This window comes from Caretta caretta, chromosome 4 (genome assembly GCF_965140235.1).
Source record: "Caretta caretta isolate rCarCar2 chromosome 4, rCarCar1.hap1, whole genome shotgun sequence".
Taxonomy (NCBI): Eukaryota; Metazoa; Chordata; order Testudines; family Cheloniidae; genus Caretta; species Caretta caretta.
This window is the reverse complement of record NC_134209.1, coordinates 37986071-38011588: the sequence shown is the minus strand read 5'-3', so window position 1 is coordinate 38011588 and position 25518 is coordinate 37986071. Positions and strand designations below refer to the sequence as shown.

Genomic DNA, 25518 nt, shown 5'->3' with positions numbered 1-25518 from the left:
ATAGGTGACAGATTCGCATATAGTGTAATTCTAGCTGCATTCCAACATAAAAGCTTAAACAATTCATTCTCTTTGTTCTTTATCTCTTTTGTTCCTGAATTGATCGGTATCTCCCCTCAAGCGTCACCCATTTGCTAGGCACCACTAAATATGTGTATTTGGCAGAATGTTCTTCCCTCTTTAGAATTTATTATGAGAAGAGATTGCCAAGATTTATCCCTAGTTAAACTGAATAGTTGTTGATACAAACCCTTCTTAATGGTTAAGACAACTCTTTGCATTATAAGAAAAGGAGGACTTGTGGCACCTTAGAGACGAACAAATTTATTTGAGCATAAGCTTTCGTGAGCTACAGCTCACTTCATCGGATGATGCATCCGATGAAGTGAGCTGTAGCTCACGAAAGCTTATGCTCAAATAAATTTGTTCGTCTCTAAGGTGCCACAAGTCCTCCTTTTCTTTTTGCGAATACAGACTAACACGGCTGCTACTCTGAAACCTTTGCATTATAGTGTGTGAACACATGATTTACATTGATGTAACACCTTTCACCCAGAAGGTCCCAAAGTATTTACAAAATATGTTATACGTTGGGCAAGTGAGATCACTTTGCCAATCTGTAACAAGATAATTCTCACATCAAATTTTGGAACTGTTCAACAGCATACAGCAACAGTATACCATAATTTAGGACATGAAGTGACGATTATGTCACATGAAACCACTAGTGAAATTATAGCTGGGGTGCACATAACATGAATTGGGCCAGGAATTCAGGGTAATGCCCTCAACTCTTAAGAAACATACATGACCTTAAATAAGTAGCAGGACTTCCGTTTTGCATTTCTTGCACAAGCCAGGATCTTCAGCAGCACATTTCCATCTTTCTGGGAAGAGAGTGACCTGCCATGTTACCACACCATTTTATGCAGCATCCTTTTCCTTCGAGGCCATTTGAGCACTGATTCAGCCCAACTATCTAGATTTATGAGAGCTGATCTGCTGCGTAGGATGTGCTTTTTCTTCTTAAGTCATTCTAACATGTATGGTGTAAATATACATAATTTATCCTGTATAATAATTAATTATGCGGAACATCATTTGCATAGATGCACAGGACTGCACCTCTGATTCATCCAGATCTTCCGTGTGCTGAGAGGAGATCCCCTTCCATTTCCACTGGCTGGTGTCTCAACTATAAACCAGCTACCTAACTCTCAAAAGTCAGAAACCTTGGAAGAGCTGGGCTGCCCTAGCAGGAATGAAGGCAAACCACCTGCAAAGGAGGGGATTATTATATTTTTAAGATGACCTGTCATCACTTTACTCCACAGCTGAAAGGAACTTCAGAGGAAATGCAAATGATCTCTGAACTACCTTAGTCCCTGAAATGTCAAATGCTCTGAGATTCCACCTTGCAAACTACTGCATCTGCTATCATCTGATACATCTTCCTATTATTACACTGTTGTTTGCAGCGGCGTGGTAGCCCTAACGGCCGCAAGATATCAGAGAGACGAGGTGGGTGGAATACGCTGGTCTCTTCCACCAACCGCCGTTGGTGCAATAAAAGGTATTACCTCACCCAGCTTGTCTCCCTATTATTACAAACAGAAGTAACTGCTCAATCAGGCCGGTGTCACTATGAGAAGGGCTGCATCGTGCATAAGGGTCTTTAATTGTGTGTGTGTGTTTCAGGGCTACTAAGCGTTACAAGGGGTGGTGGGGTGCGCACTGAACCCCCCCCCCCGAACAATGGGGTGAGGGCAGGCGATTCACGGACAGCCCAGGATTCCTGGGCCAGCAGCACCTGCTCACAGAGCCCCCTGAAAATCAGTGCTGGGGCTCGCCGCCCAGCACCCCGCCTCTGTGCCCGCGGGCAGGCGCCCCCGAGAGCACCAGCTCCACAACAGGGCGCGCGGCCCTGGGCGCGACCGCGAGCCCCTCCTCTCCCCGCGGGCTCCCGACGCCCAGCGCCGTCACGTGACCTCACGTTTGCTTTGGGGGCCGAAGGAGGCAGAGACGCCGCCGTGGCTTCGCCCTTCGCTTGTCCCCTCCCGCGTCCACGAGCGCAGCCCTTTCGCGGCGCTCACTGAGCAGGCGCAGACGGGTGGGCATGCTCATGAGCTGGCAGCGAGACAGATCTGACGCTACACCGGAAGTGAGGACGACGCGGCAGCGATCGTTCCTGGGGTGGGGAGTCATGTGATCGAGGGTGAAAGGGGAAGCGGCTGCTGTCAGCTGGGGTGTTTCTGTGAGGAATTCCGGCAGAAGCGGGCGGCCTGTTGGACCCTGGGGTAAGGGAAGGGGGCGGGTGGACTCCCCCCCCCCCCAAGCAGAGGTTGTGTGTTGTGGTAATTGTTATTATAGGGCCTACTATATTAACAACCCCCCACCCCGTGCTGCGGGGAGTGGAGCGGGAGGGGTCCTGCGACCGGCCTCCTCTCCGTCCCCGAACCCTCCGCCCCGGGGGCTGGGGGACTCGGAGCTCCGCAAGCCCCAGCGCCTTGGCAGGGCTGATGGGACCGTTTGGGGGGGTGCTGAGAGCCACAGAACCAGACTGTGACCCCTGGGCATGATGGAAACCGCTACGAGTCAGGGGGGGCGGCCGCGCCCCGAGTTCCAGCTCCCACCCGCCTTGGGCCAGGGAGCAGCCGAGCCTGTCCTCGGCCGCCCCGTGCACAGCTGCGGGAGCCCTGTGGCCTGTCAGGTGCCAGGGCACATCCCAAGGACGGGCCGGGGTTTTCGGCTGACCTGCCTTAGGAGCAGGTGCAATCTGCTCCCCTGCCGGCTGGCTTCCCTCCTGGAGTCAGGGAAAGGCGGGATTTGAGCGACACCCTCCACCCCTGCAGCAGCAAGGGAGCCTAGACCAGCCGGGACAGGTGTTTGTCCAACCTGTTCTGAAAACCTGCCCTGGGGGATTCCACAGCCTCCCTTGGAAAGCTGGCCCAGTTCTCAGCTATCCTGATCGCTAGGACGTTTTTCCTAGTATTTCACCTAAATCTCACTTGCTGCAGATTAGGCCCATTACTTCTTATCCTACTCTTAATTAGACACAGAGAACAAGTGATCCCTCACCTTGTAACAGCCTTTTCCATATCCGATGATTGTTAGCTTCCCCCACTCAGTCTCTTCAGACTAAAGATCCCCAGTGTTTTTAACCTTTTCTCATAGATCAGGTTTTTTAACCCTTCTGTCGTTTTTGTTGCTCTTCTTTGGACTCTCTCCATTTTGTTCACATATTTCCTAAAATGTGGTACCCAAAACTGGACCCAGTACTCCAGCGGAGGCCTCACCAGTGCAGAGTAGACTGAGCCAGTTACCACCCCAGTCTTGCGTCTAATGCTGACAGCGGTCTACACTAATTGAAACTGCCTTTGGAAGTTAATCCATGCAGAGGGTGTTTCCAGGGGGAAGGTGACAAAGACACAGATGTCTGACTGCCTTCATGACCAAAGAAACAGGGTACCTAGGCAATTGAAGAGTCAGTGGGCAGGGTTTGCAACACTAACACTCCTGCTGCCTGGACATCCAGAAACAAACACAGATTTCGGATGGCAAGGTAACAAACCACTGGGAGAACTCAATCCAAGGCACAGACAGTGCTTTCAGTTACTTCCTCTGCTCTGCTGGTATTACATCTCTCTTATCTGGATTGAGTTAAAGCTGACTGACTCATGTGGTTCAGTGATTATAGCAGAGGCTTGAAAGAGGTAGCTCTCAGAAAATATCTAGACTAACTGCTGCCTCGTGTTAGCCCATTGAAACATACAAACTTGCTGGCAGAGTGGCTGTCAGGCAGTTTTATTGTGGAGAGTATCCAGGAATAACATGTGTACCTACCTTCACCTTACACTCATTCCTCTCTTTAGCGCCCCATCAGCGAGGCCAGGTCTACACTACAGACTTACATCGGTATAACTACGTTGCTCAAGGGTGTGAAAAATCCACATTCCTGAGCGATACAGTTATACCAACCTAACCCTGGGTGTAGATAGTGCTGTGTCAAGAGCTTCTCCTGCCGACATAGCTGCTACCACTTCTCGCGGAGGTGGATGAGCTACGCGGACAGTAGAAGCACTACACCAGGACAGATCTACACAAGCACTACACCAAGTGTAGATCTGCCCTGAGACTCCCTCTACACAGTTTATGCAGCTTTTGACCCATGTTTCTTCCTGAGATGGGTGGGACAGTTGCAACAGGGCTGCTTGTGGGGGAAGGGCCTCTGGGGAAGGGCTTGTGTGTAGCTTGTGGTAGGTCAGTTTCTTTTAAGAGCAGTTTAATGCCAATAATTCACTCTGTTGGTCAGGGTAGCATGAGCGTTCTCCTCTTCACATTGGCACCAGAAGGAGCTGTGGGATGCTGGAAATTAATAGGGATACTTCTCCCTCCTTAATTTTGTGTGAGAGTAAGCAAAAGAGAGAGAGAGGGAGGTCATAAAAGCTTAGGTGCATGACTAATGTTGACTCTTATTTTTCAGGAACTTTGACAGTACATCTGATTATTTTTTTCCCAAAAGTTTCTAAATATGGCTGACGTAAGTATTTTGAAAAATATTTTCAAACAGAAATGTGTATTTCTTTGTAATTATATGGTTTTGTTTGTTTGTTTTGGGAGGTTTTGTTTCACTATTTGTGAAAGCTACCAAACAGGAAGAAACTATAGGCCCTGTCCCAAAAAGTTTACAGCCCCAATCCTGTAAACTGATCCATATGGACACACCCTTATGAAGCCTCAATCAGTTCGGTGGGACTACTGATGTCAGTAAAGTTATGCACGAGCAAAAGTATTTGCAGGACTAAGGCCTTAGACTATAAATACTTGGAAAGGAGAAGAGGCCTGGCTTGATTGAGAATGACCTGATTATGCAAAAGGAGAGAGAATCTGCTCTTTGTTCAGTAACTTGTGACGTGGTGATATTTGGAAGACACTAAAACAAAGTTCACGTGTGTCTGGGATATGCATTTGTGGCAGCGATTGTGTTAAAATGTTCAAGCGCTATGTATTTAATGTGTTAACGTGAAACATTATATTTAAAGCACTTGGGGAGGAAAAGAAATACAACAATATACTTGCTGCCACTTCACTAAATGTATTGGATGCATTTTGGTTAGTTAACAAATACCTGTATGTACATTTTCAGAGCCACTGAAATGAGGGACAGAAGTAAAGGAACAAGTAATACAAGTACTATACATATGCAAATTCTGAAACTCGGACTGTTTTTGTCTACAAGCACTGAAGGGGGGCGGGGAGGGAGTTGGTCAGAGTTATAATTCAAAATACTCCACACAATGCAATTTAAAAGAAGTGTTTTGTGGTAGAATGGAATAGGAATTTTTTAAATGACATGAATGGTTTCTACTGGGATAAAATTGTGAAAGTTTCATACATATTATTATTTTGAAAAATAAAGCCTATTTCATCCTCTTATTTTTCTTTATAGGAGCTGAAAAGATTTCTGTACAAAAAATTACCAAGGTAACATCGCTATCACGCTACAGTGAAGTGTTCACTTTGCACTCTGTGCTGCTTCGCAATTAATGTATGTTAATATTTACCTGGATTTTAGTAGGCTCTACTGAAAGTAATCCAACAGACTGTCCATACTGTCTGAACACTTTTTTAAAAGAATCTATTACGTTTTACACTGTAGGTTCCTATACTCTGAATAATATTTATTTGGCTGCAAAAACCTATCTTTTGGTAACCCAGTTTAATATTAAAGAGATACTTATCTTGAAAATTATTCAACACTATTATTTCTGAATGAGTTAAAAGTCAGTTCAGGTGGAAATAACTTAAACCTTTCCATCTGTCCACCCCAAAAGAAGTACAGTACTCTTCATTTTAAGGGAACAGTGTGTTTCTTTAAAAAAAAAAAAAAAAAAAAAAAAACCCTTCTGTTCCTAGAATAATTCTTCTCGAATTCAAACAGCACTTTGTACTGGCTTTTTGAGGACTTGGTTCATCTTGGTAACTTACAGTTTCTGGTAACTGCAAGTAGCTAGGCTAGGCCAGTCATTAGCAGCACTAAATAGTCATGCCCTGGGACTGTGTGCAAATACAGTGACACCTGCACTAAGGACTAGTTCCAATAGCAGTCCCCTTACTTAAGCTGAAGGACCTCCACGATTTCCAATTCCAATTCTGTTTCTAGTATAAGTCTATCCTTGGTCCGTTGGATGGTCGCATAACAAAAGCTAGTTTAATGGTGGGCACTCCTTGCACTATCACATCTCTCCTTGCTACTTCTGTTTTCACGTTGGTACGTATTTGCTGAATAAAAATGAATCTCGCTGCCAACATTTAAATATGGTAAAAACAACAGTTTTATTTTTTTTCTCTAGTGTTGAAGGTCTGCATGCTATTTTAGTGTCAGACAGAGATGGTGTGCCTGTTATCAAAGGTAAATCATAACATCTGATTGTACATCTACTGTATAATAATTTACATCTTTAATTGAAAGACAAAAAGTGGCTTCCTATTGAAGAGAGGGCTCTTCCTCCTGTCTGGCTTTTAGTTTACTGTAAATATTGGAGGTTGATCTAAGCATTAAGTCAGACATGCTCAAATTTGGGACATTTTAACAAGAGAAATTATCTCTTAAAGGGAGCCTCTATCTAGGTACATGCAGTGTGTTTAAAACCATAGTCTGTAGGCACCTTACCATGTCATCAGTGAAAAGAGTTGGAATCATGTAAGGAGTTTATATCTTAAAGCTGCTTTCAGATTGGTAGACAACACCAGGATTGGTTGAACAGAAGTCTTCCCCTAAGACTGATATGACCAAATGCTACCCACGGATAGATGCATCCAACCGCTCTGATGTAATTCTGAATTTGTTTGCATTGGGGTTGTGCTATCCTTCCCGTACTTTCCAGTAGTAGTATGAGACATCTAGTGCAACAGGCACAATGGTGTAAGTTAAGAATGTAAAGATTCAGGCATCTGCAGATGGTTTTTATGTCCCATCTCATTTAATGATGCTCAGTAGGAGTGGCATGTATGTGTGAATCTGAAGGCAGATAGATGGCGTAAGCATGATACGGGTGCAATGCAAATGGGTCTGGTGTGCTACTGCAGGTGACGCAATAAAACAAAACAGCATCCGCACAGATCATGGCGCAACAAACAAGCGTGTAGAAAATAAGCCATCCTCAGAACATTAGGAAAGCTGGCTGCTGAAGTGGTGATAAAGATATACAGAGTAAAACATTTACATGCATCTTCCAAAGCACATCAATAGGCATTCATTATTGAGGGAAGGTGGGAAGCAGGGAGGGGCGGTTTGATATGTATGAGATCTGATCTAGTTTACTGTTGCCTCATATGCAGGATGCCTGACCCGTATCATATAGGAATGTGAAATATGTTTTGTTCCAGTTGCCAATGATAATGCTCCAGAGCATGCGCTTAGACCTGGTTTCTTGTCCACCTTTGCACTTGCAACAGACCAGGGCAGCAAACTAGGGCTTTCAAAAAACAAGAGTATCATCTGTTACTACAACACATACCAGGTAAGGGTCTATTGGCCAGAGCTAGTCCTCTGTGACTTTTTTTTTTTAAACTATGCTGGCTTTCCACTGGGGATTGATTATATTTAAATGTGTATTTTATTTTCTAATACATGTAAGAGCTGGTTATGCCGAATTTTTGCAATATTCATTGAAATTAGCTTTTGTTTTCCAGCATCAATAATGAGTTACTGGTTCAGGGCAGTACTTGAAGCTCACTGTGTTCTCCAGCTGGTGGTGCCTGTTGCAAATCTCTAATATCTACCATTCTAAATTTGTGTTTATTGCTGATCATTTAAAAATATTTCTCTTGAAGAACAAAATGCTCATTTATATACATGTGATCAGTGATACTGCTGAACAAGCTGGGGCTTCTGTCCACTTTAAACTGTGTAACCGTTAAATCCTGCTTCAGTAATAGTGTCTGGGCAAGGACATTTACATAAAAGAATTCACAGTTTATAAACTTGGTGTTGTTTTTCATGTGTCTACTGAAATCCATCACCCTTCAACAGATTCACACTCCTGCTCAGTTCACAGTGGATTGATGAGTAGAATTTACAGAAGGGCGTTCGGCTTTTGTCATTTGTTTGCATTAACTGTTTAGACTTGCTGCATTCAGCTTTGTTTGATGGAAAGTAAATGTAAAAAAGGAGCTGTTTGCCCCTGACCTGACAGCATTGGCCTGACATTCTTCTGACCCTACTACTGTATGTTCAGCATTTCTGAATTCTTCATGAATATCTGGGTAATAATATCTCCTTCCCTCAAATAGTTTTTTTTATCATGTAACAAGAGGAGGAAATAACATACACACTATGCTACAGCTTTTAAAATTGGTTAGATTTCACAATGTGTAACATACCGTACATACCTGTGAGACGGCAATCCCATTTTGTGGCTCTCTCTGCTAGCACCTTTGAACGCTGAATCTTTAAAACCTGTACATAAAACCCAGTCCTTATTCCGATTTCTAATTTAAATTGACGGGACCAGTTGCATGAGTAAGGACTGCAGGATTAGGGAATGAGTATAGCAGATGTCACGCTGTTTTTCTGACAAGCAGTATATTGATTTTTTTTGTTTCTGAGGAACTTTTGTTTTTATGTTTTTAAGGTGGTCCAGTTCAATCGGTTACCTTTGGTAGTAAGTTTCATTGCTAGCAGCAATGCCAACACCGGTACGTTTTCATTATCAGTAATTTCCGAAACTGTTATGACTAGAGTGATATGTTTTCAATAAGACTTAAAATAATTCATTTGAAAAATATGAGTTCCATCAGCTTAGGTCAGTATTCATTACAAAACTGCATATTAGCTTGTCACCAGCATGGAATCTGATAAAAAGGGTGTCATGATTGATTGGAAAAAAGTGAGTCCCAAAGGGGGCTAATATTTGAAACTTTTGAAAGTTGCAGTTTGGCAAAATTTTCAAAAATGCCTATCATCTTTCTTCGAAGCAATTCATTTTCCTGCCTGTTCTAATAATGCATTACCTTAAACAGGATGTGAACCTCACTTATTTGGAAAATGCACTGGTAATGACCCCACAATACAAACAGTTGACAATCTTTCTTCTCCCTCAGTGCCCACAAAAAGCAAACCAAACATGAAAACAAAAACTAACAAAAGCCTCTACGTTATTCCGTCCTCCTCCAGGCTTCAGTGTCTAGTCTTCACTTTTGTCTGTTAGATGCTAAGGTCTGCAGGGAAAGTACTGTCTTGTCTTATGTCTTGAACAGCTTCATACATTAGTGCTTAATATTTTTTGCTCGTGATGATACAGATGACGTAACAAAGATTCTGCAGGCCAGATTTTGCCCTCTGTTGACCTGTGCAACACCTTGTCTCAAAATTATGCCCTTCAGTTATGCAGGACTCAGTTTGACCCTCCAATATGTCCTTCTGGCTCTCTGCTTGTTCCAGAGGAAATCCTCTCTTGTGGCGTCACTCTTCTGACTTTCCAGCGTACACCTTCTCCCAATACTCCCTAGAGCCTGCATGGTGTGGAGGCAATGCTGCAGGTGCCAGAGGAGGACTGTGCTTGCATTGGCCCTCTTCCTGTTTTGGGGACTTCCCTGCCCCGTTTTGCTCTTATTTGATTCTTATTTGCTTCGAAGAGGAAGAGACCAGAGGGCACTTAATTACAGTGGCAATTGCTGGTCGCCGCTGTGACTAGCTCTCATATGCTGCTTCCTTGCAGCATGAGACGCTGAAGTGAAATCAGTTTAGTTTTAATAAACACTTTCATTATTATTGACTACTTTGGAGAGAGGCTTAATGGATACTGTGTGTAGTGTAACTATTTTGTATCTCTTCTTTATTGTTACAGGATTGATCGTCAGCTTAGAGAAGGAGCTTGCTCCCTTGTTTGAAGAGTTGAGGCAGGTTGTAGAGGTTTCTTAACCTGATGATGTCATCAAAGTGCGGCATCTCTTCTCTACCCAGTGGGACATAAAGATTCAATAATTCTCAGCCCACAAAATACCAAATGTTTGAGAGGAAATATCACTTCCCCATATTGTACTCAAAGAGATTAAACTTGTGCATAGTGCTCAATCGGAAATGAGATACTAGTGTGTTGTAGACAGACTCTTTCGCCACGTGTCTTGTGTTGTGCAGTGCTGGAGAGACCACCAAATGGCTCCAGTGGAGCCCTTACTAAGGATCAGGTTTAACAGAGTTGACCAGTAGCCGCATACTACCGGTCCAGATAAGTGACCCACAGCTGCCTTGCTGTACAGGGAATGAAGCATTGAGTAGGGTTTACCTAACTCTGACTAGCCACCACTACATAGTGGGGAAGTAGAATTAATTTTCATTGTCCTGTAATGAATGCTTCATTGCTTGTGCTAGGAAAAAGAGAACATATGCTGGCAGTCCTAGCAGTACAATCAATAACTATCCCATGGTGATTTTTTTGTGATGCGTTGGTAAAGGAATACTACTAATCTGAATGTGAGCTTCCTTGGTACAGGAGAAGGATGCTGCTATTTCTATATAAGTTACAGCTTCAAGCGTTTTCCTTATTACTGGGTACAAGTACCCAATCGGTGTTGCACTTTCTTGTATTTCTTTTGTACAGTGTAGGTGTGATACCCAGGATTGTCTTTTGTTCTGGTATTTGTGGCTATGTTAGTGGTAACACTTGACCTGCTCATTTATGTTTAGGTTTTCCTAAGTAAATGTCTAAATAAAACAGTATTTTTTAAAAATCTTGTAGCCTGATCCATTTTTATAACTGTCCTAAAATATTGCTGGTAAACCTACTTTTCCATGCAGATAATGGTCTCCCTTGTTGCTTTGTAAATGTACAACAACTTGGAGAATTTATGGGCTAAATAATAACCTGTGTAGATCTCATCTGGGTCTCATCATTTTTGAATTTCTACATTTTTATAAAAACACGCATCATTTGCTGTCAACTGTCTACCTCTAGACGTTAGTTTTCTAGAAGTGAAAACACTTGGGGGCCATATAATGCCTTTTTTTAGAGCAAAACTTCAGAGTTTGGTGTGGGATTTCTGATTTAAAATAGCACGGATTTCCCTTGGTAACCGTTACTAAAATTCCACCTCAAGATTGAGGGTGGGCTGTGGGGACACTTTCTGCCTCCAACAACAACAACAAATCCCATCTTACCAGTTCAACCTTGGATCCCTCAGCCCGCTGCCTCTTCGGTAACCTGAGAAGGAAAAGATTGGCTTTACAGCATATTTCCACATTTGGGTTCTAGTCTATGGGATTGTGAATTCTTCAGTTGAAGAATCTTTACAGAGACTGCCTTGCCAGCTGTCTCTTCCACTTAAATCAAGGGGCTCCAGCATGTGCTGATTGTAACTGCCGAAGTATCCCATGCAAGAGGCAGTTTTTCAGATAATCTAGTCCCAAAACATCTGCATTTTTAATACAATAAGGCAAACACTTCAAATTCCATGTAGAAACTAATCAGCCAATGTAGAGCCCTGATCAACCAGTGTAACAGCCTGTCTGTGTGAAGCTCCATTTGAAAAGCAGCAAGCTGTATTCTAACCTGGCTTCAGTTTGCAATTGTTTGTTTGAGCGAGGTAGTGTGTACTACGTCTTGTTTCCAGTATTCTGTAACCGGCCTGTTCCCATGGGAAGAAGCTCTGATCGTGAGATGATTTGACCTCACATAGGATTTTCCATCCATTAGTAGAGAGGCATGACTATTGTTAGCTTACCAAGAGGGTTGTACCGGATATTTCTATTATATTGCAGTTATCTTATTTCTTTGGGAGGAAAACGGAGATGCAAATCATTACTTTATAAAACTTTGTTGCGTATGAACACCATTCTGCTAACTTCCTTGACTGCAGGCATCACAATCTAAGTTTTAAAAGAGTACCTTTTTAATAGTATGGTGAAACCGTATTTACTCAAGACATCTTAAAATATTTAGTCTATACAAAATTCGTCAAATACTGTGAACATCTAAGTTAAAACAAAATACTATTCCTGTAATTACAACTCTGAATTCTTCCTCTATCATAATGGAGTCTCTTCTTTTTCCAGGCTTAGCTGCCTCTTCTATGTGAAGAGAGGCAGCTATGGAAAATTAAACTGGTTGGTGTGCTTTTTTTAAAAAATGCCACAGCAGTTTATATGGCAGGAGAACATAACATGGCCTTGTCTAATGTAAAACATTTTTGAGCAGGTACAATTCAAGCTAATTTGATATTTAAAAACAAATTCATGATCCCTTCTTTCTTTGTCCAGAGAGCTGCCAAATGCTTTACAATTGATTTCCAGAATATAACTTGTCTTATCCCCTCGCCCCTGTCCCCTAAAACACACAAACCTAATCAACTAAAATTAATAGCTTCTGCCTGTAAACTCTCAATACTAACCAAGGAAAAGATCATTACAAGCAGATGCGGCTAGCAGAAATGCGTAAAATTTAATGATCATCTTCATGTGGGCAAGTGATGGCCCACCTTGATTTTCATACACATTGTAAGGAGAGTGGTCACTTTGGATAAGCTATTACCAGCAGGAGAGTGAGTTTGTGTGTGTGGCTTTTGGAAAAAAAACCTGGATTTGTGCTGGAAATGGCCCACCTTGATTATCATACACATTGTAAAGAGAGTGGTCACTTTAGATAAGCTATTACCAGCAGGAGAGTGGGGTGGGAGGAGGTATTGTTTCATGGTCTCTGTGTATATAATGTCTTCTGCAGTTTCCACAGTATGCATCCGATGAAGTGAGCTGTAGCTCACGAAAGCTTATGCTCAAATAAATTGGTTCGTCTCTAAGGTGCCACAAGTACTCCTTTTCTTTTTGCAAATACAGACTAACACGGCTGTTACTCTGAAACTAAAAAGCTCTTGGTCCAATGGGGACCAAGGGCTTTGCTGGCTGTACAGCATTCTGTCCTCATTCCCTGGGTGCCTATGGCTACTCCTTCATGGGTGTACTGGGAATGGAGACGCTGGGGTCCAACTGCCCTGTGCCCTTATCACCCCAATGTATAAATAAGGATGCTCTCAATATTGTACATGTCTGTAACATACATTCTATTTAACAGAAAGAGAGAGCACCAATCTACACACTTGCAACTACCACTGCCAAAATGTAGAATCCGACCAGACGCTAATATCTTTAATCAAAGCCAAATATTATTCATCACCCACTTTGACATTGGACTTTAAAAATATTAAGTTTATATTTTCCATGTAATAGGGACTCACATTAATTACAAAAATACACTCTAGTCAGTTTCACAATGAAAAAAATTCACTCTGGAGACATAATTTTCCTCTAGGATTTAAACCCTTAAAACACAATGCAAAACAAATATTTAAGGTTTCCAGAAAAAAAGCTGATTTCAAATGAGTGGGCTAACCCATGCAGAACAGCTGTTGCTAGTAGTTAGTTATGCATTTATTACAGAAGCTCAATGAAGCTAACTGAGAGTGCTTTACTACGATGCCGAACGTTTCAAATACTGAACGCTTTTGTGATGCAAAAGTGAACCGAATAGGAACATGCGAGTGGGTAGGGAACCAGCATTGTTAGGATGCAACAGTTTTCACTGATAACACTTCACATTCTGAAAGTGTCCCTCTAGCGTTAATCTTATATATGCAAGTACATAGATGTACACTGTAGGTAACTCATGTGCTGACACTGCTCTCGTGTGAAGTGACGCTCAATGCTGAAGGCTGACTCTCGCTGACTAAATTATTTAGAGGCATAACTACAGGGGAGAGGTGGCATCACGCTGGTCCTGGTGTTTTCTTATTTGTGACTGAAACAAAAGACAATATTACTTATTCATATATGTGGCGAGTTAAAAAGAAATATCAAAGAAAATAAAAATTGGGCAGAGATAAAATACTAGCTGCTGATTTTTGAGCAAGTTAGATTTATAACATGTTGCCCTGTCTTCTTGACTCCCACCTGATCTCCCAATGTATGCTGTCTGTGTGGGCCTGTATTATCTACAGTCTAGGTAAAAAATTCCCTTGGGGCACGGGCCAGTCTCTTTCTGTCTTCTGTACAAGACTATGAACACAGAAGGCACTCCAGACAACAGTACTGTAGAATATGCACATACAAAATGCTTAACCAGTTTTGTGTGTGCATCTCTTAATGCAATGATTTTAAACTGTAGATCAAGTCTAGTTAGTCGTCCCTGTTGGGGATTTACAGACATGCAGGGGAATGCCAACAAACAAGATCCTGGGAAAAAACCTAACATGCCCTTCCTGTGTGGCAGATGCACTTTTAAAGGGACTATGCTGTATATATGCCTTAATATCTTATTATTAATCATGTTTATTACAGTAGTGCCTAGGGACCAACCAAGAACAGTGAGCCACATTGTACCAGGCACTGCATAAAAAGAATAGTAGACAGGTCCTGCACCAAAGAGTTTACAGTCTAAATAGGCAAGATAGAAAAAGGATAGCAGAGAGATCAATGTGGTGGTGACAAATGTCATGTCATGTACTTACCATTATGGAATGTATACAGGGGTGAAAGTAAAATTGAACTCTTACCGGTACGGGGAGCTGGCTCCGGCCCCCCGGAAGGGGTGGGGCCTCGGGCGGAAGGGGCGGGGCTGGGGGTCAGCGTCCCCCAGCCAGCCCATCCGCTGAGCCTGGCCCGCGCCGCCCGATTTAAAGGGCCCGGGTTAGGGGCAGCTGCTCCTTTTGCTCCCTCCCCTCCCATCGGCGGCCCAGGGGAGGGGGGTGTCAAAAGGTGCAACGACGTTAAAGCGCTGCCCCAGCAGCACTTTAAATAGGGTTCTTTGCCGTGGCCGCGCTTTAAAGTCAGCTGTACGGGCCGGTACTGGCGGACACTTTTTCCCAGTACGCCGTACCGGCTTACTTTTACCCCTAAATGTATACCTCATAAAAAGCAGTCTTATTCACTTTATAGGCCTCGCACAGTCCATATGTACAGATTTCATAATGTGTGATACATGTAGTGGAATAGACTCCAAGCATGCAACTCACTGAAGTCAATAGAAGTTGCATGCTAATCTTTGAAGGTTCAGACTGGCTCACTGAAATTTTAACTGAGTGGGAGCAATACTTTCTCAATTTGTTCACAGCATCGCCAACCCTAGCCAGTCAAAAATCATCATGAGTTGGGTCCCTAAAATCATCAATTTAAAAAAATATATAAGAATGTGGGTTCTTTTTATGTTTCCTTCTAATTTTTGGAGCCTTTAGGTTTCATGTTTTCAAGCTTTTCTCTGCTACCATGATGGCTAGAAAGTCACTTTTCCTTCCCATGAAAACAGAATTTCACTTAACAACATGATGCCAGGTGTTTAAGAAAAATACCAAGAATCATGAGATTAATGATAAAACCATGAGAGTTGACAACACTTTGTTGGAGATTACTGTTTAATGTATTTTATATATGCACTCAGAGCCCATTTGACTGGAGCATTTTTACAAATAAAAAAATTGCTAAGTGTACATATGGATGGCGTACATACATTAGGAAGGAGAATACCTCATTGTGCAGAGAATCTCAAACCAACTCCACAATGAGATTTCTGTAGCACTGGAAATAAATCCATAATTTAAGAATTGAAAAAGAAAAATATCTAGGATGACAACTTGTTCAATGGTCATTCAAAATGGAGAAGACTATATAGTTTCAACAAGGGCATGGCAATGTAATCATAGCTGGATTAATGCACTGCTATGGTAAATACATCTATCTGTTAGACATGTAAATACAGGAAAGAGCCAACAAATGCTTGTCTGATCTTTTGGTGTGCTAAATCCTAAGGATTAGCCTTCTGCCCACACTGCCATTTAACACACCATTTCCTTACCAATTTCCATCGCAGTATCTTAATCCACTCATCAGCTTCTATGCCAGTCTTTGCACACAGGTAATATGTCCTTAGCGGGAATACTAAACTGTAAAGAAAACATAATCTAAATCCATTCCAATAATCAGTATTTCCTCCCACAGCGGAGCTTCCTCCCACATTGGCATCGACCAGTTTTTGTTCAGACTTCAGGTGCTGGAGTGATACTACATTTGTGTGGCTAATGTCTCAGGTCCTACCTACAGTCCGGTTTCAGCTGTTTAGCCAGAACTATTTTTTAATCCAGTTCTTGAGAGTGAGAGTCTTGTTAATACATTGTGCCTGGCCAGTATTGACAAATGAATTGTGTTTTGCAGAATTGTGCTGGGGTTGGCTTTAGTGCACACGCTGCAAAAATAACCAGGGTTAAATTCACTGGTGGTGGTCTCACCTCAGTATGAGTTGCACCTGCCTACCCTGGGGCTGAATTTAGTTTTCTGAGTGGAAGTGGGAATCAATAATTAATGAAACTCCATAGCTCAAGCAAGAGTACTATCTCCAGCATTGACTCTTACAGAGCTATGTGGAACTGATCAAGGGAGCTGGTTCAGATACATGGATACAATAAAGAGTGGGAGAGACTCTATAATGCTCACCCATTATCATCGGGTGTCTGTCAGGAGTGGCTGGCAATAGCAAATCAATGTTTCCTGAGTATATTATGGCTTTCGGAAAAGCTAGGCAAAAGAATCAAGGGTTAATTTGGACTGCAACTTACCAGAAACAGTTTACTCGTTCCTGTGAGTAATCAAATTGCACTGCTGAGCATTCCGTTAAGTCTAGTACCCGAATTGGTTCTGTGGACTTCAAAATAACATATTTTAAAAATGAGAGTGTGTGAAACTGGAAGAAAGACAGTAGCTGACCTCGCTCCCAAGGTTTCACTTTCTTTCCATGCACTAATGGTGACAAGGGGCCAGATTCTGCTCTCAATTATGTTGGAGTAGTAAATGCAGAGTAACGCAGTGGAGTCTATCCAAATTTACAGCAATATATCTGAGAGCAGAATTTGGATGAATACAAGGAACAGGAAAATACCTTTAAATTTAGAGTTGGGCTGATGACAGCATGGTACTGCCAGCTGGAAGAGAATAGGTTTGGGGCACACTTACAAGGATATAGCTGACTAATGACTCTGCCACCAAAATAGCAAGGCTTTTCATATAGCTTCCCACTAAAGTGGGACTTCTGGTGAAGAGGGTATGCTGGTGGCTATATATCCCATGATGGCAGGAAAAGGGTTTTCCACGCTGTTACATCTGGGGCAAAGTAATGTAAAACAGAGCAACAGAGAGTAAATGCTTGGAAAGCAGGAATACCAAAAGGGGAGAAAAGGCATCGTGTAACTCAGAATAATGGGGTGAAACTGAGGAAAGGAAAATAAACCCTGAATATCAGGAAAAATATCCCATTAATAATTCAGTGAGGTTGTGGAACAGCATCCTCAAGTGAAAGTGTTCAGTGATAACTCGGTGATTAAGGGCTTGTAAAAGATCTGCTTTATTCTGTGTCTGGTTCCAACTGGCTGTACATAAGAACAAGAACTTCACAGCCTGCTGCCCAGGCTCTCTCTCAGAAACTCAGCCCTTGAAGGTACAGTCCCCAATACCACTTCTGCCCTTTAAACAAGATTAAACAAAGCAATTTAGAATATACTGTAAAGAATAGCTTTGTATTGGGTTATGGCCAAGACATTAAACATCTGCTAGGCTATAATATTATAATTATTCTCTAAAGTCAATGACAAAACTACTATTGTCTTCACCGGCAGCAAGATCAACCTGTCATCACCTGGCATGTGATGGCTAAAAACATGCATGAGTTCCACAAGTGGAACCATGGCATCTGTGAAAAACGTGAGGTCACGGGAGCATGGCACTGCAGGGATTTAAATACTGGAATTGATGTCGATTGTATTCAGCCTGAGAAATGCTAGGGCACCTACAACTCCCACTGAATTCCAAAGGATTTGAATGCTCTCAGGATCAGGCCCTATTTGAGATCTGATCATTTTAAACCATGTCAAATTACAATTTGCTACTCACCGTCTGGTCTTTGAAATATTTAAGTTCATTCCTATGCAGTGTAAACCACCTCATTTTCCAATTCTGAGAAATCAAGAAAGAAAGCAAATGGTTTGAGAATTTTAAAACAAAGCAAAAAAAATACAGCAGTCAAAATCAAGCAACCTTTTTCTTGAAACCATTTTGTTTCTTAAAGATGAGAGGCTCTATGTTTAATCAGAAGAACACTTTCCTTTAACAGGAATTGTCCTTTACTAAACTAGACTGGCATCCAAAAAGGTAATATAGATATTATATAAAATAAAATGGGAATTAGATGCATTAAAATGAAGACCTTGACCATGAAAGGCCTAAGATTGGTGATAATATTAATCACTACCATACACTTTCTGCCTACGGATCACAAAGTTCTTTACAAAGAAGAATAAGTTTTATCACCATTTTACAGATGGGAAAATTGAGGTTCAGAGAGGTTAGATGACTTGCCCATGACTGCTGGCCTGAAAAGGCACAGTATCTGCCTCTCAGATCAAAGTTCCTAGGAAAGCCCAGACCTTGAGACTTCGTCACAGATTGCCTGGTACTGATAGACGTTAGGGTCCAGATTGGTATATTATATTAAGGGATCTGCTATTGTGAGGTTCTCTGAACAGCCTCAATGATGGAAGCTGAGGGTGCTCAGCACCTTACATGAGTAGGACTGAAGTCATGAGATATAGAGGATCAGACTGATAGAGAGCTTTTAAACAATCAATGAAACAAATGTGTCTATATTACAGCATTACGTCAAACCAATTAAATGGACCTTTGAGCAACTGACTGACAGAAAAAGATCAAAGACATAAGAATGGCCATACTGGGTCAGACCAATGGTCCGTCTAGCTCAGTATCCTGTCTCTGACAGTGGCCTGTGCCAGATGCTTCAACAGGAGTGATCAGAACAGGGCAATTTATCAAGTGATCCATTCCTCATCATCCAACCCATGCTTCTAGCAGTCAGAGGCTTAGGGACACCCAGAGGAAGGGGTTGCATCCCTGACCATCTTGGCTAGGGACCTATCCTCCATGAACTTTTCTAATTCTTTTTTGAACACAGTTATACTTTTGGCCTTCACAACATCCCCTGGCGATGAGTTCCACAGGTTGATAGTGCATTGTGTGAAGAAGTACTTCCTTAGGTTTGTTTTAAACCATGGCCTATTGATTTCATTGTGTGACTCCTGGTTTGTGTGTTATGTAAAGGGGTAGATAACACATCCTTATTAATTGTCTCCACACTATTCCTGATTTTACTGACCAGTATCACATCCCCCCTCAGTCGTCTCTTTTCCAAACTGAACAGTCCCAGTCTTTTTAATCTCTCCTCAGATGGAAATTGTTCCATACACCTAATCATTTTTGTTGCCCTTCACTGTACTTTTTCCAGTTCTAACATATCTTTTTTGAGCGGATATGTCCAGAACCTTTTTGAGCGGATATGTCCAGAAGTGCAGTGTTCAAGGTCTGGGCTTATCATGGCTTTATATAGTAGCATTATGATATGTTCGATCTTTTTATCTATTTCTTTCCTAATAGTTCCGAACATTCTATTAGCTTTTTTGACTGCCACTGTACATTGAGCAGATGTTTTCAGAGAGCTATCCACAATGAAGCCAGCATCTCTTTCTTGAATGGTAACAGCTAATTGAGACCCCATCATTTTATATGTACGGTAGGGATTATGTTTTCCAATGTGCATTACTTTCAGCTTATCAACATTGCATTTCATCTGCCATTTTCTTACCCACTCATCTAGTTTTGTGAGATCCCTTTGTAACTCTTCAGAGTCTGCTTAACTATCCTGAGTAATTTATATCATCTGCAAAGTTTCCCACCTCACTATTTACCCTCTTTTTCCAGACCATTTATGAATATGTAGAACAGCACTAGTCCCAATACAGATCCTTGGTGGACCCTGCTGTTTACCTCTTTCCATTGTTAAAACTGACCTTTTATTCCTAGCCTTCTTTTAACCAGTTACTGAGCCATGAGAGGACCTTCCCTCTTATCCCATGACTATTTAGTTTGTTTAAGAGCCTTTGGTGAGGGACCTTGTCAAAGTTTTTCTGAAAGTCCAAGTACACTATATCCACTGGATCACCCTTGTCCACATGTTTGTTGACCCCCCTCAAAGAAATCTAATAGATTGGTGAGGCATGATTTCCCTTTACAAAAACCATGTTGACTCTTCCCCAACATATCACTTTCATCTATGCGTCTGCTAATCACTATCGTTTCAACCAATTTGCCTGGTATTTTTCAGGTTTACTGGCCTGTAACTGCCAAGATGACTTCTGGAGCCTTTTAAAGAAATTGTTGTCACATTAGTTATCCGCCAATCATCAGCTACAGAGGCTGAATTAAGCAATAGGGTACATACCACAGTTAGTAGTTCTGCAATTTCATATCTGAGTCCCTTCAGAACTCTTGGGTGAGTATCATCTGGTCCAGGAGACTTATTACTGTTTAATTTACCAATCTGTTCGAAAACCTCCTCTATTTACATTTCTATATGGGTGAGTTCCTCAGATTTGTCTTCTAAAAAGAATGGCTCAGGTGTAGATATCTCCCACACATCCTCTTCAGTGAAGACCAATGCAAAGAATTCATTTAGCTTCTCCGCAACGGCCTTGTCTTTTTTGCGTGTTCCTTTAGCACCTCAATTGCCCAGTGGCCCCACCAATTGTTTGCCAGGCATCCTGCTCCTGATGTACTTAAAACAAAATTTGCTGTTAATTTTTGTGTCATTTGCTAGCTCTTCATATTCTTTTTTGATCTGCCTAATTATACTTTTACACTTCACTTTCCAGAGTTCGTTTCTATTTTTCTCGGTAATGATTTATTTCTCATTTCACTATATATAGGATATTAAACCACAAAGATGCTAAGTTAAACCTGGGATTTTCTCTTCCTCCTCAATTTTCATTTCTTTCTATGGGCATGGGATGGAAGAGAGGAGTATGAAAGCTCTGAAGTTTTTCTTACCTTTACTATTTTGCCTTGTTTTATCAAGTATCCTTCTTTTGTACCAAGCTGCAAAGAAAGAAGGAAAGACTCAGCTGTGTTTATATTTTGTTCCTTTTTATTATGAGCAAAACAAAATCAAACTATTGCTCATTCTTCTCCAGATACCTCCCACAACCACTCATCTTATCCTTATGCTCGTGCAGCTTCTGTACTGTCCCCACAGTGTGGGCCAAATTCCCCCAAACGTCATTCCATTGACTTCAAAGGAGTGGTACCCTCTTACACCAGGGGGTAATTGTGAATATGAGTAGGCCAGAATCTATTCACAGAGTTCTCCAAGTATATAATGACCCATATTCAGTAAAATATACTCAGCAATTAAGTCATTTTACTTCATTTACCTAGATGCCACATGTCATAATACTTAAGTACTGTATTAGATCTTACCAGCCAATGGGATTATCCATGTAAACTGTTCTGGAAACATTAAAAAAACCCAAAGAACTGGGACAGATTTTAATTTGCTTTGGTTAAGTATTCTCTATATGTGACAAAAGCCCTTCCAACTAAAGATGAGCAGAGTACGAACAGAACATAGCATAACACAAAGCATGCGCTAGGGAATTTTTGATCCAGTTAGGCAAAAACACGCATTTGACAACAGTCGGAATGTTGGTTGCACAATTTTGGCCTTGATTTTCAAAAATGATTAATGATGTGGGTGCTTAAACTTCTTGGATGCGCCCCTTGAAACTTCAAGAAAGGCCTGACTTTTCATCATCTTCATCAGAGATATCTGGAAATCACTGAATCATAGAAGTGCAGGACTGGAAGGGACCTCAATAGATCATCTAATCTAGTCCCCTGCACTCAAGACAGGACTAAGTAATAACTAGACCATTCCTAAAAAGAAAAGGGGTACTTGTGGCACCTTAGAGACTCACAAATTTATTTGAGCGTAAGCTTTCGTGAGCTACAGCTCACTTCATCGGATGCACGAAGTACTCCTTTTCTTTTTGCGAATACAGACTAACATGGCTGCTACTCTGAGACCTGTCATCTAGACCATTCCTGACAGGTATTTGTCTAACCTGTTCTTAAAAATTTCCAATGACAGAGATTCCACAACCCCCCTTCCCCCCAGGCAATTTGTTCCAGTGCTTAACCATCCTGACAATTAGAAAGTTTTTCCTAATGTCCAACCTAAACCTCCCCTGCCGCAATTTAAGACCATTGTTTCTTGTCCTATCTTCAGAGGTTAATGAGAACAATTTTTCAGCCTTCTCTTTGTAACAACCTTTTATGTAGTGAAAACTGTTATCATGTCCCCCTTCAGTCTTCTCTTCTCCAGACTAAACAAACCCAATGTTTTCAATCTTTCATCATAGACCACATTTTCTAGACCTTTAATCATTTTTGTTGCTCTCCTCTAGACTTTTTCCAATTTGTCCACATCTTTCCTGAAAATATGGTGCCCAGAACCGGACACAGTACTCCAGTTGAGGCCATATCAGTGTGGAGTAGAGTGGTAGAATGACTTCCCGTGTCTTGCTTACAATACTTCTGCTGATACATCCCAGAATGATATTTGCTTTTTTTTTTTTTGCAAGTGTTACGCTGTTCACTCATATTTACCTTGTGGTCCACTGTGACCCCCAGGTCCCTTTCCTCAGTACTCCTTCCTAGGCAGTCATTTCTCATTTTGTATGTGTGCAACTGATTGTTCCTTCCTAAGTGGAGAACTTTGCATTTGTCCTTATTGAATTTCATGTTATTTACTTCAGACCATTTCTCCAGTTTGTCCAGATCATTTTGAATTGGAATCCTATCCTCCAAAGCCCTTGTAACCTCTCCCAGCTTGGTATTGTCCTCAGACTTTTTAAGTGTACTCTCTCTGCCATTCTCTAAATCATTGATGAAGATACTGACCAGAACTGGACCTAGCGCCCATCCCTGCAGTACTCCTCCCAAGATGCCTTTCCCGCTTGACTGTGAACCATCGGTAACTACTCTGGCCATGTCTCTACGTACAGCACTGTAGCGGCACAGCTATACTGATACCATTGCACCGCTGCACCATGTCTGGTGAAGACGCTCCATGCCGACGGGAGAGCTCTCTCCCGTCGGTATAATAAAACACCTCCGCAAGCAGCAGAAGCTGTGTCACCGGGAGAAGCTCTCCCACCGACGTAGCTCTGTGCTCATGAGCGCTTATGTCGGTGTAATTTATGTCACTCAGGGGGTGGTTTTTTCACACCACACTGACGTAAGTTATGCCAACATAGCTTGTAGTGTAGACATAGCCTCCCTGGGAATGGTTTTCCAACCAGTAATGCACCGACCCTCCAGTAGCTCCATCTAGGCTATATTTCCCAAGTTTGTTTATGAGAGGGTCATGTGAGACAATGTCAAAAGCCTTACTGAAGTCAAGATATACCTCATCTACCACACAGATATACCTCCTATCCACAAGGCTTGTTACTCTGTCAAAGAAAGCTGTTAGGTTGGTTTGACAGGATTTATTATTGATAAACCCATGCTCACTGTTACTTATCACCTTATTATCTTCCAGGTGTTTGCAAATTGATTGCCAGATTATTTGCTCCTTTGTCTTTCTGGATACTGAAGTTAAGCTGTCTGGTCTATAATTCCCCGGTTTGTCCTTATTCCCCTTTTTATAAATGGGCACTATATTTGCCCTCTTCCAGTTCTCTGGAATCTCACCCATTTTCCATGAGTTTTCAGAGGTAATCGCTAATGGTTCAGATATCTCCTCAGTCAGCTCCTTGAGTATTCTAGGATGTATTTCATCATTAAATCATTCTGGCTATGATTTTTTTGTAAAAACTGACTAGTTTCAAAACTTTTTAAAGTTAATATTCTAAAGGGATGGGGTGGAGCTCTTTGGTTCTTCAAGAGTCAAAAATAATTTTAGTTCAGATGGAAAGATTTGCATATGACAGCTCGCTTATTAACATTTTCTAATGCTCAGCATTGCTGATCTCCTGAGGAGAATGGTGGAAAAGTTCTTATTCATCACAAGACTATGTACCAGCAGGATTATTTTCTTGGCTATAACCATTTTTAAAAGGGTAGATGCTCTAGGGCTCACTTGTCTGGCTGCATTACATTCAGAATCTTAATAACAGAAAAGTAACCTACCGAAGGTGCATTCAGGACAAGATCATTTTCAGTTTTTCCTGTTTGCATCGCAGTGTGAACCCGGACAGACTCATAAATAGAAGGTTCTTCCACTTTCCGGGGATACGGATGTTTCAGTACAATTAGGGTGCCTGAATAAAAGATAGCACTAGTGAGTGACGTGACAAAGTGGATAATACAAAATGATTGTCCCAGGTGTGTGTGTGTGTTTGGAGTTCTGGAGCACTCCTGTGTTGTCAGGTTCCTAAGACAAGAGTGGGATTTTGGTCACACACAGGTCAGAGGACAATCATGTCATAAATGACACTTAAATTATTGACTAAATTAGGCAAATCATTTTCAAAGTGCACAGCCTAAGTAACTGGACTGTACATAAGGTTTTCCACAGGGAACAAGAATCCTTCCCCACAAACTGCAGAGCGGCTATGGGCAGTGACTAATGGATCTGTGTAGCAGCGGTTCCACCTGACTTGAGTGGATCCTTCACCCTTGACTCTACCCTGCCCTGCTCCCAAAAAGTCCTGGATCTCTGCTCCACTGTGCATGTGGACTCAGGATCTCCTGTGTGGGTTACCCAAATCCTGCCCCTCTGCTGTGTCTGAAAACCTCTGCTTTCCTATACATGCCAACTGCACCTCTTCTCTTCTATTCCTTCAAGTAGGTGCCATGGTTGTGTCTACGCTATAGAGCTGATGCCGGCATAGCTATGTTGACACACCCATACCAACATAGGCCCCTCAAGTAGCTGCAGCACCAACAGAAGGAGGAGTTCTGCTCGTTTAAAAACAACCCCTCCCCAAATGACATCAGCAAAGAAGCCCTTTTCTCTTGGCATAGCTGAGTCTACGCTGGGGTTTTGTCAGCACAGCTATTACAGTAGGTAGTTGTTTTTTTCACACCCCTGACTGACATAGCTATAAGTTTTAACTGCAGACCAGGCCTGACTTTTTGAATCTGCCTTCAAGCAGATATTCATGTAAACCTCTTCCTAATTTGATACGAGTAGAAAAGCCAAGAAGGCAGCACCACAGAACTTTCACACCTGCATGAGGCAAGAGAAATATGTTTTCTTTGTTCCCCTTAGAGCTGTAGTTTGAATCTGCTTTTGTTCATGGAATCATCATTATTAGGATAATTGGAGTAGACACACAACATGTGGCTTTCTTGATTATCAAGCACCTAATCTGTGTTTCACAATTGGAAGCCATTTCTTACCTCACATAAATCTCTGACATGGATAAACATCCTTCTCATTAGAAGAGATGGAATTATGTATCTATGCCCAGTATCCTCGATTTTTTCATAGTTGTATATAAATACATTGTGCCTTTTTTAAGCACCCAAACTCAGAGTTGTGGATATAAGGACCCAAAGTTTTTAAGTCTAGTGCAAAGATGGAGAGATGTTCACTTCAGTCTTTTATGCACAATAAAGAGAATGGTCCAGTA

General features: G+C 41.8%; 2 protein-coding genes across 3 annotated transcripts in view; one reads left to right on the top strand and one right to left on the bottom strand.

The window, feature by feature from the left end:
* The first annotated feature begins 2147 nt into the window (after nt 1-2147).
* LAMTOR3 (late endosomal/lysosomal adaptor, MAPK and MTOR activator 3) lies at nt 2148-10734 on the top strand. 2 transcript variants are annotated; one of them, XM_048846625.2, is made up of 7 exons: nt 2148-2297; nt 4484-4540; nt 5450-5484; nt 6354-6412; nt 7390-7523; nt 8637-8700; nt 9852-10734. In XM_048846625.2, exons 2-7 carry the CDS (start codon nt 4532-4534, stop codon nt 9923-9925), a joined length of 375 nt encoding a protein of 124 aa, XP_048702582.1. In that variant the 5' UTR covers nt 2148-2297; nt 4484-4531; the 3' UTR covers nt 9926-10734. The 2 variants fall into 2 exon arrangements, with proteins under 2 accessions (XP_048702582.1, XP_048702583.1); XM_048846626.2 differs by lacking the exon at nt 2148-2297 and adding an exon at nt 3286-3562.
* A 1687-nt stretch (nt 10735-12421) lies between these two features.
* Nucleotides 12422-25518, bottom strand: part of DAPP1 (dual adaptor of phosphotyrosine and 3-phosphoinositides 1) — a 45478-nt gene continuing 32381 nt past the window's right edge. The window contains exons 4-9 of the mRNA XM_048846623.2: nt 24071-24201; nt 20927-20974; nt 17924-17986; nt 16597-16682; nt 15840-15927; nt 12422-13790 (exon numbers count right to left, since the gene is read on the bottom strand). Coding sequence (XP_048702580.1) covers nt 13740-13790; nt 15840-15927; nt 16597-16682; nt 17924-17986; nt 20927-20974; nt 24071-24201 — 467 coding nt within the window. The 3' untranslated portion in view covers nt 12422-13739. The remainder of the gene's footprint in view (nt 13791-15839; nt 15928-16596; nt 16683-17923; nt 17987-20926; nt 20975-24070; nt 24202-25518) is intronic.

Excerpts from the sequence above, each read along its gene's own strand:
- LAMTOR3 (XM_048846625.2), top strand. Across the intron at positions 5,485-6,353 it reads CTGTACAAAAAATTACCAAG|TGTTGAAGGTCTGCATGCTA; the intron begins GTAACATCGCTA and ends TTTTTTCTCTAG. Across the intron at positions 7,524-8,636 it reads GTTACTACAACACATACCAG|GTGGTCCAGTTCAATCGGTT; the intron begins GTAAGGGTCTAT and ends TATGTTTTTAAG.